The sequence below is a fragment of the Anneissia japonica genome, unplaced genomic scaffold, assembly GCF_011630105.1.
Source record: "Anneissia japonica isolate Jap-2015-1 unplaced genomic scaffold, ASM1163010v1 scaffold9668_len1562885_cov226, whole genome shotgun sequence".
In the NCBI taxonomy this organism is placed as follows: Eukaryota; Metazoa; Echinodermata; class Crinoidea; order Comatulida; family Comatulidae; genus Anneissia; species Anneissia japonica.
In genome coordinates, this window is record NW_022711326.1 from 714,359 (window position 1) to 729,940 (window position 15,582).

Sequence of the window (15,582 nt, forward strand, 5' to 3'; positions counted from 1 at the left end):
TATATACTGATAGAACAAAATGAAGCTGCAAGCCCCCCACAGTTGGCCGAAACGCTAAGTCGAAAAGATGTGCACTTCAGCCGCGCCTATTGAGGTGACATACTAAGAAATGGAAGTAGAGATAACAATTATCAGAGTAGTTGTTGAGAATATTAGAAAAGGCCCAAAAGCTCACAATCTAGATGTAGGCCTATCACAAATAAAATGTAAAGGAATGTGAGTGGAGGAATTAAAAATATAAATATTTTATTTTTAACAATTTTAACAAATATATCTAATTTAATTAATGAGAGTAATGTTGGAGAGCATGTCAGAAATAGGCTTACATAAGATAAGAAGGGAGTACATCAAATGAAAGAGAATATGACGGGATGAACAAATATTGGATACACAGAGAAATTCCACAGAGTTCAATAACTTACCGTCAGCATCGAATTCATTGATCATATCTTGGAGTTCCTTATCTGAAGGGTTTTGCCCCATAGACCTCATTACAGTGCCTAGCTCCTTGGTCGTAATCGAGCCATCTCCGTCCTTGTCAAATATCTCAAACGTTTCCCTTAGTTCTAAATTGGTTAATTTGAAGAATTAATCGAAACACAACATCCGAATTATGCCAGGATTGTATAAGCTATAGTTATAATAATTATAAATATAGCAATCGGATCAGTGATAATAAATATAAGTACAAAAAATAGAATAATTATTACCAGCAAATAAATAAAAATATAAAGTTTTTTTATACATATATACTGTATAATTAAATATATACAGTATAGGGCAGAATATGTATGTGGAATAATAATATAGTGATAATAAAATATAATAATATACACCAGTAATAATGTTAACAATACTATTAATTTAATAATAGTAATATGCATTTATATTTGCTATCATATGCATTTATCATTATTCTGGCTACAGTACAAGATCAACATGTCACTAGTATATTTTTTGTAGTAATTAATCTGGTAACCTTGTCGTCCGCATGCGCATTAATTATGCTTGCTGGTCACAGATCTATATCTACGTGCGCGTATGCACACTTTTGATGACGTGTACACATATTTACGACTTTTAGGCTCAATAAATCAAATGTTTTATTATCTTGTTTTTGTAAAAATAAGTATAATACTTGATGAATCTACATACGTTCGAGCTCGAGCTTTGATAGGTCCTCCTGTAAGACAAAAAAGAAAGTTAAAAAACAAGTTACTTAATGTAGATACAAAAGGGAAAACAAGCAATAGTGCAAACACAAATGATTGGAATATCTACAACACAGAATACACACTGTGTAGAAAACAATTTTCCTTTAAGTAAATATTTGCCTTAAGTAGTTTGGTTATCACAAACTTAGTGTGTCGATACCGATTTGTTTATTAATACCTAAAATACCCAGATTTTAAGAAGATCAACTGCAAAAGGAATCTTCCTTGACTGCATTTAGACACATCAAACAGTCGTTCTTTAAACAAACAACTGTAAATCAATGAAATGACAGAACAACTGACGATCGAAACTGTAAGTGGTTTTATTGAATATCAATTACATGTTTCTAATTGGATTACTATATTTTCTTTACACCACCACACACGCGAAAAATTATTCTTAGGGCCACCTGAATTGATGACGTCAGATGTTAAAAGTGATGACGTCATACAAGTGGTGATCATTCACTATGGTGAGAAATATAATGTCTTCTTCAACTTGTGCTAAGAAAGACGTTTACCCATATGAAAAATATAATCACGATAAAACGCGCGATCATGCGTCAACGGACATGACAAGCGAATACAGTGGAATAAATTAGCAGGGAAAATGAATAATAGGCCGACCAGGCTTAGAATAATAAATTCTACTATATTGGGCTGGTTCACTTTGTACCGGTAACTTACATACATATTATATAATTATAACTATTAATTATTAGCACTAAGCCAATTAATCATATTATATGAAAATTGTAAATTTAAATAGTTCTAGAGATAATAGATTTTCATAATAAATTTCTTTATTGAACACTAAGCTCGGTTAACACGATACATATAATACAGTAGGTTCGAAGACCTGTCGTTCCTGTAATACGCGATATTTGTCTTGTACTTGCATCGTGGTGATGATAAGCTAACCTAAAAATTGATGAACACGAATATCTATAGCTGAATAATCATTACAACATACTTGTTTTATGTGTCTCGTTAATAATTTGTAGCCTGATTATAATCATATATGTTGCGGCACGTAACGGAAATGAACGGCAGTAATCGTTATGTACATTAACTGATTGGCAGTCCACTATAGTGTTCATGCGATTTATTTTTACTGAACACGCATCATCCAGTGTAAACTGTTAGTTATGTTGGTTGTGATTCATGCAAGGACTGTCACTCTACACGCCTCAACCTCTGACTATGACCACCGGATTCACATCGATACGATATGAATTGTATTCTATCAAGCAAGTAATCAATCAATCAATCAATCAATCAAATCAATCAATAAACATAAACCATGCGGTCAGTCTCTGCCAGTCAATTAATCAATCAATCCCTGAAAATAATGTACATTTGGTAATCATCTCAAAAATACATTCAAATGTGCCTTCACTTAAAATGTTCCAATTAGTTTAACGCAAAATACCAAAACAAAATCATAAACTCATTTTTAACTAAACTTTCTCATTTTGACAACAAATTATCGACTAGAACATAGAAATTAGTGTATTTAAAAAAATGTTTTTCCATAATTTTACAGCGAAAATTAGAGAAACACTTCCAATCACTGGAAGTATTTTATTATTTTATTACTATTATCAGGGTACACATTGTTTATATTCAATAATTTATGCTCAAGTTAATAATTTGTATGTTACTGCAAAATAAACAAGTTAATTCCAAAATTACTTTTTGTGATTATTTTTCATTTGTCAGGAACAATTCTTGTTGTAGACATCTTTAAGTTGTTAACTGTACTTTAAAGTAGGGTATACCTTATTTCAGACAAGCAAATGAAATCACCCGGAGTGTTTTTGCGCGTCTGTTTTTGCATTAACTGAATATAGCATCACTGTTTATCAATCAACGGTAATCCGTAACCTCATCAATACAAAACTGTGTGTGTTATGTGTTCTCATCAACTTGGAATTGCACTCGAACAATCATTCAAGAGTGACCCATTGGTTCAAAATTAAGTGTTATATTTACAAATTAATTTGTTTTCTTGTCACCTTTCAGTGTTCGTTAATGTGACAGAATTAAAAAACATCGACTTAGAGCGAAAATTCATACTATTTTTGGAGCACCTCTTCTCTGATTACTTTGGAAATATCAATAAAATGACATAATGTTGACCCGAGACTACAAGAGCTGTGATTTCTTGTTGGTGTCAGATCATGAGGAATGTGTTCAAGTGGAAGCCCTCTCCTTCTCTTTTTTTTCCCATAACAATAGGCCTACCCAGTGACATATTATTGTCACTCAGGCATACTGTCGAGGAACGAATGAAAGTGATTCAAGATTCAAGATTCCATTTACTGTCATCCATGTACATAATACACGTACTGTACATGAAATATGTTTTTCTTAGCTGGGAATAGAAAAATATACATACAAATTAAACTACAAGGCGGAATATTAAATATATACACAGTGCATAAAATACTTAAATTACAGTTAAATAAAAAAAAACAATATATACTGTACTAAAGAAGATCTAAATGAGTACAGAGTGGAGGTAAATAAGTCGAGTCGTAATTAAATGGGTCAAAAAGTTAAGATTATCGGTTTAAGAGATGTGACTATCTGGTGAATACCGGTACCGTACTTTATTATACATAACGACAGGCATGTGGCAAAATAAGTTTTAAAATCTATTTGTTTTACACTGGGTTGGCAAATCCTGCCTGACCTATTGAAATTAATATACTAAGTTAGTGGATGAGTGTCTCTCTAGTAATTTGTTCAACTTTTTAAAAGTACCGTACTGTCCTATCACAAAGATCATTCCGGCTCTCAATATTATTGCCAATGATTTTCCTCGCTGCTTTAGTTATTTTCGTTATCATTATTTTGCTTTTTAACACTCGGCAACCAAGCAATACAACACAACACAAAACATAAAACTGCTTTGATGACACTCTGGTAAAAATGAAATAGAGTATCTTGTCCAACATGAAAATTGCTAAGCTTCCTAAAGAAGAAAAGTCGTTGACTGGTTTTTGAGTACAGAGTTTGTGTATGTTTACTCCAATTTAAGTTATCGTCAATGATAATACCAAGATATTCTTTCGATGTTTCCGATGTTCTTTCAACTACCGAGCCATTTACACTGAGTGAATCAACTTATCTATTTTCCCTTTGTTTTCCTAACATTAAGTACCGGTATTCTAAAACAGCGGTAAGATCTCGCCTGTATATGTTATCCTGCCTAAAGATGTTTTAAATAAATAAAATAAAAATAAAAAAAATTCTCAGAGCACCAGTTAATTACATGAGAAACTTCATTCCTATATGTTACTTTATCATTATTTGATATAAGACCAGTAATACACATGTCATCGGAAAACTTCAAAATGCTGTATGAGGTAGGCCCTACCGGTACACCTTAAATTAGAACTACAAATGGAAAAAAAAATACATCCTTGTGGGGTACGAATATCACAATACCGTACTATTCATCTTAACTCCTTGAGTTGTATTACAATGAAATCACTAACCCACAATGGCAGGTCAGATGTACATTCATACATCTCAGCTTGTTAATTAGTACATGAGCTCGGACGATATTAACTGCCGAACGAAAATCAGTAGTGTTCTGACATAGCATTTGACTTGGTCAGTGTTTATATATACGGGATGTAGCAGAGATGTTATTCACCGTCAACACCTCTTAGCACAATAACCAAATTGATATGGGTCAGAAAACGTTTGTGTCTCTTTAATCAGGGTGTTTTTAATCAGTTTTTCAAAGCATTTCATAGCGACTGAGGTCAAGTTCTTGGTCTGTAATCGTTTAAGCTTTTAGGCTTAGATAGTTTATTTAATAAAGAGATATTAGCGGATTTCCAGAGGCCAGGGGCCATTCAAAAAGATGTGCAAAGATCGGGGCTAATTCTTGTGTAGGTCTAAATCCACTATAGAGATAAAAGTTGTACACAACTCAAATTAGGCATTGTACATAATTGGAATTGTGTTCTCGGGGCCAAAATTTACAATATTTTAACTTAAATAATCCAATAACAAGATAACAAAGTTAATAATGTGCTTAGTAATCAAGCCGATTCACTTAATTAAATCTATGATAATTGGAATTTAGCGATTGACCAAACATTGACTAAGATTAAGGAAAATGATCAGAATGTCCAAAAAAATATGCGTAGAGTACGCGCGTGGTCGTGACATATTGTAGAGACGGTTAGTGATACATAGGTACGCAAATACAAATCACTATTTCCCCATGATATCATAGTTGGTCAAGATGTAAGGCTAGGGTTGCAGCAAGCAAAGGCAACACGAGTCTGAGGAACACAATTATCGACTAAACGATTGTGCAGATGCCAGAGACAGGTGAAGATGTCGGCTCACGACATTGTTGTCTAGGCTACATTATGAAATTATAAAATCGTTCAAGTATACTGCAATCAAAGAAAGTGACTAAAATAGAAAATGGTTAAAATTTACTTTGCCTACGCCTGGGCGAATGACGTTTAATCAACGGTACAACACTAGTACAATAACCAGGGCGTTAAAATAAATAATTTGCACGACAAAGCATGATCACGATTTCGTACTTTCATCCACAAACAGATCACCATGGTTACGTTGATTACGCGACAATGACGTTTACGTTGATTTGTATGGTTTAACCGCTGGTAATGTATAATATTGTCCGTTTTATTTATTTTTTTTTTATTCCGGTATAAGATTAACAATCAGCAGCCAATGGCTGAATTTGATTGCTTTACAATAAAAAACATATATATACAGGCAATAAAAACATATAAATACATTGAATAGGGGGGTTGAAATTGAAATTGATTACTAAATACATCAACCATTACAAAATTTAAAAGTTCTATATACAAATTCATCAAAATTACCACATGAATAATATAAATAATTATCAAAAAATATATCCTTACTTATACATTATTAATTTTAAAATAAATATACAATAATCAAGATTACCATAAAAGGCGATTTATGCGAATATGGTGTTGATTAAATAAAATAGATGTCAAAGACATTAATGTTATTATTTTCTATTCAGGTAGGAGAAGCAGTACAGTATTGTAGTAATTGTCTATTTTACAACAATCGATTGTAAATAATTCCATAACGTATGCCTATTACGTGATCTCATCCACTGGCGTTGATATGAAACGCATGATCTGTGAAAAGCCAAACAAAAACAATGACGACAGAAATCTTGTATCTGCTCAGAATTGTTTTTAGTGAATATAAAGGTGTGCCAAATTCTCTCGATGTTATTTCTTCTTCTTTGTTCATTTTCTGTTTTTAACCATAACAAGTACGCCGATGCTTTATTGAATATTATTATCATAACTGATTGGCCTAAGTTTGGTAAACATCAATGGAATGTAGAAACACCGCCTGGTCATAATTCGCCTGACGTGTACGCCACGTACAATACGGAAATTTTTGGTACAATCCATATTTGAGGACTTTTGGCTAAACGGTTCCGAGCGCGTGTTATTACGTCACGATTTTGTTGAGACTTATTTATCAATAATGTCTGTATTAACAATTCTGAAATCATCATGAGTGGCTGAGATGTACCGGAGAAGCTTCATTATACATTATTCACTACAATTAATTTGATTGTAGGCCTAATGAATTCCGTGATCTTATCGTGACGTCATTAGGCGGGACTGCATGCTTTTAAAAATTTTGACAAAAATTGACTCCAAAATGAAATTTGTTTATTTATTTTATTTATTTATTTAGGAACACAACACATGCACCAAGGTTGTCAATAGCGTATATATCACTGTCCTACTTGAATGTGACAATCCCTTTTACAAAACAATATGCACGATGCTTTACACAAACTAAATCTAAGGTTTTGGGAGTGGAGATGCTTTTGTCATGAAAAAAAAAATCGTGCAAAACTGACTGGGATTGAACCCATGACCTTGGGATTAGAAGGTAAGCATCTTAACCACCAATTCAACTCCACTCTACTCAACTCGATAACGGATCCGCTTAGATGCAAATTTTAAAAAAAGCTACATAGACCAACAAATTGGCATGCTGTGTTGTCCAAGCAGTGACATTGCATAATCAAGTTAGGAAGACGTGTCTTTCCGCTTTCCTTGGATACTGTTGCTAAGGTCCTAAAAAACAATAGCGTAAACGTACGTAAGCACGTGCGTTTGTGGGACAACACGTGTTTGTTGGACACGTGCGTATTCCTGGCAGAGTTATGATTGGTCTGTTAATTTGTTAAGTTTGATCGACACTGAGGATAGGTTCTCGTTCACAGCCCATCGTCACTCATCGTTTGTTTGGTTGGTAAAAACGTAACCCATTTTGTTTTCTTCATACCTTCATTCTTTCTATCGCCTACACATTGAATTCCCAATATTTCAGATTTACTAAGCATTCATTGTCTATATGGATTTAAGTTTCAAAGGTTCAAGGTTTTATAGTGTATCTGTATTTCTTATAATGTCTATTTTAGCGGTGACACGATAATAAATGGAATTTGTAAACATAACTGAATTTAACTGAAAATAGATAGTAGCCTATACGGATGTAACTATACTTAGTGTTTCTTAACACAATGCACACTGCGAATCCGTCCACGGCCAGTGTTCGAGCGCTCTCCCGACGCGAGTCCACTGACCGTCGATGGCAGAGCAGCTGTTTCGACGGGAAGAGGAAAGTGTAAAGTTGATGTTACATTCATAATGGTTACATTGAAACCTATAGTTAAAATCGGAACTTGTCGACAACGTAATTAATAAACGACGGGATTGTATGAGTGAATGACGCGCTTCAGTATAAGTTGAGGCACATTGATAGACCAGGGAAAAATATATGAAATATATATAAAACAGTCGGAGAGAGCAAACACTTATTTCTGCTGTGACAGATTGTTCCCGAGACGGGTATACATTTACTAATTGTAAACATCCGAATGCTTCGAAGATCTAAACACAGACTAACTATGCTGTGATTGATTATTTTAAATACCACGTTAATACAAAGATACTTTGCAGATTGCTTGATGAAAAAACTGTGTACATAATCTAATAGGCTTTAATTATAGAGAGCAGCTAGCTCAGTTGGTTAAACTGCTGGTAGCTGGAGGGCTGAAATGCAAGTTTCAAAAGCGCACCATATTTCGGATGAGACGTTAGCCGTTGGTCCCTTGCGCAAAATGGATCATGTGCACGTTAAAAAACGCAGTACATTCTTCGGAAAATAGTAGGGATTGTCTCGCGGTGTACTGTCCAATTCACCACCAGAAGGACACCGGTATATCACACCGAAGAAATTCAATCCAGGTGATTTACACGCGATATTGCTGAGTGCCACAATGTGTGTTCGGCAATTAGAAGGATTCACGAGTGTGAAAGTATGGATTAAGCGATTTCCACAATGTTTATGTAAGGTTATCCCCTTAGTAGTGGAGGACAAATATGGTTGATCTGTAATCAACCAGATTTTTACTAATAAAATCGGTCACAGAATGTTTTTAATTTATCGGAGTCCATATATAATAAATTCTTTCTCCACACCACCTTTCGGCTTCTCGGGTGTATACGTTATGGTCATTATGTCTTACAGATTGGCCAAAAAAGCACAATTCCATGTCATATTGTAGGTCTATCTCGAATACGAACATGAGGGCCTATATTATCATTACCACAATGTAGTGGCGATCAAACTTATATTTTTTTTATCGCACTGTACAATGCTGAATCATAGGGAAATAGTATTTATGTTAGTTGGGAATACTTCATCGTTTACTTTAGTGTATGATCAATTTGCTAACGTTTTAAAAACTCATACATTTTCATTTTAAACACAAATTAGCTTGGCGGCTCAATATTTTTTCGTTCTTGTGATGCTGTAAGGCTGTAAGATTGTTAGATAAAGAAACTCTGTTATGAAAATGGGGTCTCGCGTGGTTATTTTACCAAAGTAGGGGTGTATATCTGATAGTCATTATTGAAGTTTGACAAGCAAAACAGAAAAATTTATATTTCGAATCATTAGGCCTATCTCACTGTGCAATGTTGAATCATAGGAAAAGGGTAGATGGTACTTATGTTAGCAAGGTATACTTTTCCTTTAGTACTTTTGGTGACAATTCTAATACCTTAAATGCTGTCTTTATGATCAATTGCTCACGTTAGGCTTAAACAATTGAAAACTCGTACATTCTTATTTCAAGCGCACATTCTCCCTGTTCTTTTGAAGCCAGGCCTGTAATATTGATCGAAAGGGGCTTTCCTCGTGTTATTTTACAAGAATATTTTTAAAGTATCTTCTACAAACTTAGTTTTAAATATGGCCATTGATTTCCATGATCCCTGTTTATACTTGTTATTGTTACGAAATTTGGAACATCATATAGGCCAACAAAAATATTCGTACATTTTCATTTTAGGCACACATTGTTTTTGTGGCGCCTATAAATTTGTTAGAATAGGACGTCTCTCGTGGTTATTTTACCAGACTATTTAACAAATATCTTTAACAAGCTTAGTGCTTGAAAACAGTTTAAATATGGCCATGGTTTTCCATGATCCCTGTTTATACGTAAGAAACATACCAACACAAATATTCGTGTCGTTTTAGAAATTAATCGTAAAATTTTGTGGTTTTTTTTAAATTCATATTATATGTTATTATATTTGCAGGTATATAAATAAAATTCGGGCCAAGATATCAGTGATGTTTGATGTAGCCTGCAAAATCTGTTGTACATTCTTTCATGCTGTTAAAAATTTCAAAATCCTTCGTCCCACAACATACTACAATGTTGACGCTCCCATGAGTAATTCAGTAATGTTCCTATTGCGCAATGCTATAGGAATTCCACTTCGATCTCTCCAACATTTCAAAGCATTGTTGACACCAATGTTTGTTCATATAAAGTAAACGACATTACTCATAATTAATACCTACGCACCATAAGAACCCGCTAATAATGAACCCTCTTATGTATATACGTTTATACAGTGAACATTACGATATGCATTAACAGACACATGACACTGCAAGATTTTCTTGTATAGAAGGTAATCAGAGCCCGAGATCAGCTGCATTACCTAATTACAGACGATTCATGATATCATAATTACGCGCCAAGAGAATGCTCGCATCCAGGCTGTATCAGACTAGGTTTATTCGTTCTACGTTTGACCCCTACACAACTTCCATTTTCGGAATCGGAGTTCGGGTGTATTGTGGAGTTATAATTAAAGCTCCGCATCGAGGAAATTCCGACAGTGCTCTGTTTTGAGATTATGCGAAATAATTGAAAGTCATGTTGCGAGCAAATTAGTGATCTGATGGCCCACAGCCTAGACCCGATAGATATTCACTTCCAGAAGCATTAAGCCATTTAAAGGGGCTTCACCTTGCCTCAGACTGATGGCATTCGCTATATGCCTTGCTTTGTCGAGCTTTTAAGGTTGCAAACCTTAGCCATATCCAGCCATCAATCATCGGAATAGACTGTAGGCCCAAACATTACTCCGCTGAGTTCACTGATATACCACGGCGGGTAGCTCCAAATGACGCAAAGCCTTTATTAAGTATAGCAACATCATTGTTGGAATTTCCAAAGCTTACTAAAAGCACTTCGACCGGTTAAAATATTCACTAATTAATGTTGGCTAACCTTATCTACGGTACTTTACCAGATTTGTTATAATCTTATGAGTACCGGTACATAAATGCAAAAAGTGCACTCAGACTTTTAGGGTGCATCTGGATCATTAAATTGCACTCATTCTCGAGTGAATTTTATGCTTATGCTTAAACTAACGAATTTGAAATTAACTCAGAAGTGTTGGTTATTTATTACGCACAAGTAAAGATGTGGCTAAAGAAAATTCCAAAACAAAACATTTAAAAATAATAAATAGCTAAAATTAAATTACATCTGAACATGTTGAATCCCTGAATAACCAACGACCGTCCGTCTCAAGGAGTGAAATTTCTCTCTCCCCTAACTCTAGGCATATGTATTTCTCTCTTTTGGAGTTCATTCACTCATTCATTCTTTGTTTCGCAAGATGATAAAACAAAAAATCAAAATCCAAGATGGCATGGAATGACCACAGTTCAAAGAAAACTCAATAATAGTATGACTTGCTGTTTACAGGAAAGGATAACCTGCGATGCTGATGTTTTACTAAGTCATGAAGAAGAGTCAAGAGCAAAATCCTGGTGTTTCCAGGAACCAGGACCCTGGGATTAGAGCGGACCACAAAACCACACAGTATACCAGCATAAATCATGAAGGACGCCCATTCCATGACCGTCTGGAACAATCTTGCCATCATCTCCAAAATGTATAGTGAATGACTTTCAGTGTTTTTTTTTTCTCCTGACCTGAGACAATACAATGAAGAAAGAAAAGAGGTGATCGAAGGTGCACTGTAACTTACCTCATCAACTTGGTCACCAGAAATATGGCCGAACATATTCATTTTAATAGCAAATAATAATGAACTTTAAGCAGAATAAAATGGCAAATTATACGATCAGACTTTATAATGGCGATTGTATATCTCGCAACCGAACTGTCACAGAAAAAATCTAACAGAATGTGACAGGTCTTCGACTCAGTCGCCGATAACACCCGATGGGTTTATTCACATGGACAGTTCAATCAACTACATCAACTTTACCCAGAAGGCTTTTACAATGCATGATGGGAATGATTGACAGGCAAAGAAACAGTTGGTGTTCCCATAGAAACAGAGACTGTTGATAGTCAACTTGAGGTGACTTTTAACAATAGGAAGGCCTATGCATTACTTATTAACTCATCTGAAAAGATTAACAATATCAATAATTGACTTTGTCTTAAATCTTTCTGTCTTTTTTTTCGTTACCCTTGTTCACAACATTATACAACTCCCCTTTTCAATAGGCCTAGGCCTACCTCATTACGACACTTACTGATTCAAAAAAACATGCGTATACTCCTGACTCAGGTAAACGATATCATACAATATACAATTATAAGTTCCATTCAATGCTACTGCTAGATATTATAATATTCTTTATTTCCTCTATTTATTATTGCTGTAAGTAGGTATATACCGTTAGGCTAGCATTTTACGATCACATTTTCTATTATCTGCTTTTATTACAATTTACAGACGTCCTTAACATGTTGATTGAACAACAAACCACAATATATTTGAATTTCTGACTTTATAAAGGCATATTTATAACTATGTTATTATTATTATTTTACATTTCATTTGGAAGTTAGGCCTACATCAGGTAAACATATAAAAACCTTAACAAATGCCAGACGCAAACAATAATACATTTTCTATATGTCGGCACTGACTTTGAAATTGTGGCTGTTAATTCATTTAAAGGCAATTTTTAAAAAAATCAAAAATAATAAAACCGAGTTTATTTTGATTCGTATTTTCTTAAAAACTTAATATCTTATTTACCGTAATCTTTGATTTCAAAGTTTTATACATTTTTAAAGCTTTTTTCAGAATTTACATTAGTCTTTAAAGAATCTCTTAAACAAATACGTTTAACGACAGTTATGTTACTAGCAATGATCCTACTCATTTAATACCGAAGTAGCGAACAGAAGAAAACAATTTAGGTTTTCTGATATTAGATCTGTCTATTACAATAGCATTTTGCTCTATGTTACAGTAATGTTGTAATGTTGATGTACCTTTTAGTTTAAGTTCACGTCTTTTTGTCTGTGTTTATCGCAATAGGCTCGAGATTCTTAATCAACATACAGTAATAGGTTTTGTCTGAGATAACTGTACAGTTGTCGCAGGTATTGTGAAAGTGTGTGTTTAACTTGAACAAAGGTTGCATTCACTGACAGCGTCTAAATAATAATAATCTGGGGATTTCATTGGCGGCTATACCGTAGGTCTGTATGGTCTAACGGCATGATACTCGCCTTGATAGCGAGAAGTTTGAATCCCGCTACAGACACTTTTTTTTAGAAAGTATGATACATACTCCAAGTATTGAAATGCACGCCATCGTGTTGGGATTCAATATTTCGACATTGATTATGTCATCATCACTTTCTTTATACAAGTGAAAATAAACTCTTTTCGTTGAAGGGCTATGCTTGATACGATTACAATATATTATGCTCATATCTGAGCACTGTTCTTATTTATATAGGCCTATTTGTTTATATACAAATATATATATATATATATATATATATATGCTGTGTATATATGCCTATATATATTATATATAAGGTATAAGGTATACATGTATAAGGTGGGCCTTTAAAAAAGTGTTAAAAGTGAGTTTCACAGATATCGAAGTATCCCAGTCCTCTTCAATTCTGATAACTTTAAAGTAAAGAATTAGAGACTAAAGTCTTAAACAATTGGCTTCCAACTGTGAAAAATTAGGCAATTAGGTGTACCACTATTAGAATGTGGAAGTTATAGTCCATCTTTTATGACCAGGCCTAGATTATTGTCTGAAAATATTCTTGAACGCCCCAAGGTCAACGCGAGCGCAGATATTAACTATTTCTATGACGGTTTTATTTCCGAGGTCGGTAGTATTCATCTTTAAAAAGATTAACTTACTTAGCTTGGAATAACCTTCATGATATTGATGAGTAGGCATAGTGTTCCAGGGGAGGATAAACAATCGGGGAATGTGGTAGGCCTATTACAAAGGTGGGGGTCGCAGTTCAGTGTTAACTAATGCTAATCCAACACTGATTAGGCCTAGTTAATCTCCAACAATGTGTTGGCTTGTATATAGGTATACACTGCAAGAGGACTATGGTAACCACTGCTACAATCATGAGCTACGGCAATGAGGAAGAGGAACGTCTTTACTGGCCACAATTCCAAAAGCAATACATTTGTAAAGTGGATAATAATAGACATGTTTCCACAAAGTATAAAACAAGACAGACAATGTATTAAATATACTGTATATATACGATGCATAGACAGGCCTATTATATATGATGACCTATAGGCCAATATATAATTCTGACCGTTAAAGACTATAGGACTATGCGCGAGCAAAACAGTTGCTCCAACCACCGGATTCAAATCTGGGCCTTCTACTGTCTATGCTGAAGCATTAACAAACTGGGCCACTGGTGTGTCTTGTAGGGATCATTTATATAGGCCTAGGCCCTATGATATCAGTGCGCTACACAAACTTGTGTGATTTATATCACATATATAGATCACTTAATAAGATAAATACACGCCACTGAGGATCGGGTAGAGAATTCAAATCATAAATCGGATAAGGGGAGACATCGATCCTTATTACAAGACAATTGGAGATATAATGATGACAGCTGAAAGCACGACCTTATAAGTGGTAGTTGGTGGAAAACATTCACTAGCAATTTGGTCGGGTCATTGCAGTAAGTTGATTAACAACCACAACACACGCTTACCACGTATCATATCCACAATTCAAGTCGTGTTTCTATGGGCATAGATCATAGAGAATCTTCTGGTACATTTTAATGTAGGCCTCATCACCCTTCGATAGGCCTATATAGTATAATCTTGTCTGACCACGGAGACCCCATAAAGAGACCCATAAGGCTCATCCATTTAAAATATTGTTTGAATAAAAGAAAATTAAAAAGGATGATGTTTGAGGCTTTTGTGGAATGCGCTTTATAAGAACTGATTTATTATTATTATTATTATTATTATTATTATTATTATTATTATTATTATTATTATTATTATTATTATTATTATTATTATTATTATTATTTATCCCCGGAGTGGGATCGGACGGGGCCCAGTCGTCCGGAGGCGAAGTCCCACGAAGTATGGACTTTTTAGTATATATGTAGATGTCTTATAGATACATTTTATTAGTCGACAAAAATGGATTACATTTTGTTCATCATGTAATTTGTTTGCACCTAGAGCACGGGCCCCCTGTGGGATGGCCCGGGGCACATTCTCTGTACTAGAAAATCGTTATCGAACAGTCTCTCCTGGAATGCTATCCATTTAGGCCAAGAGCAATCAAAGGTGATAACGGATATGACCAACAAACGGCGCAGTAATTGTTGTATAACACTATAATATTTCTAATGAATTTAATATTCCATTCACACCTGGTATATATTAATTTACAAATCTATATAAATGTCTTAGCTCATCACATATAAATGATATCCCGAGTAAAAATAAACCAGAACAGCAGTCTGAATACCATACATATACGTTAGCTCTCATAGACACACTATACGAAATATACATGTATATAGTCAAGTCCTTTGTTCGAACACTGTATTTACCTTTCTTTGATATATATATATATATGTATATATATATATATGTATATATATATA

The 15,582-nt window shown here is 34.3% G+C and overlaps 1 protein-coding gene across 5 annotated transcripts in view; it reads right to left on the minus strand.

The window, feature by feature from the left end:
• LOC117107386 (neo-calmodulin-like) overlaps positions 1 to 15,582 on the minus strand; it is a 38,953-nt gene that overhangs the window by 5,319 nt on the left and 18,052 nt on the right. For 2 of the 5 annotated variants that reach the window (XM_033249050.1, XM_033249049.1), the window contains exons 2-3: positions 1,156 to 1,183; positions 423 to 566 (exon numbers count right to left, since the gene is read on the minus strand). In XM_033249050.1, the coding sequence (XP_033104941.1) occupies positions 423 to 566; positions 1,156 to 1,183 (172 nt within the window). Of the gene's footprint in view, positions 1 to 422; positions 567 to 1,155; positions 1,184 to 4,720; positions 4,826 to 11,146; positions 11,536 to 11,656; positions 11,877 to 15,582 lie in introns of those variants that run through there. The other 3 variants (XM_033249046.1, XM_033249047.1, XM_033249048.1) reach the window with 3 other exon arrangements.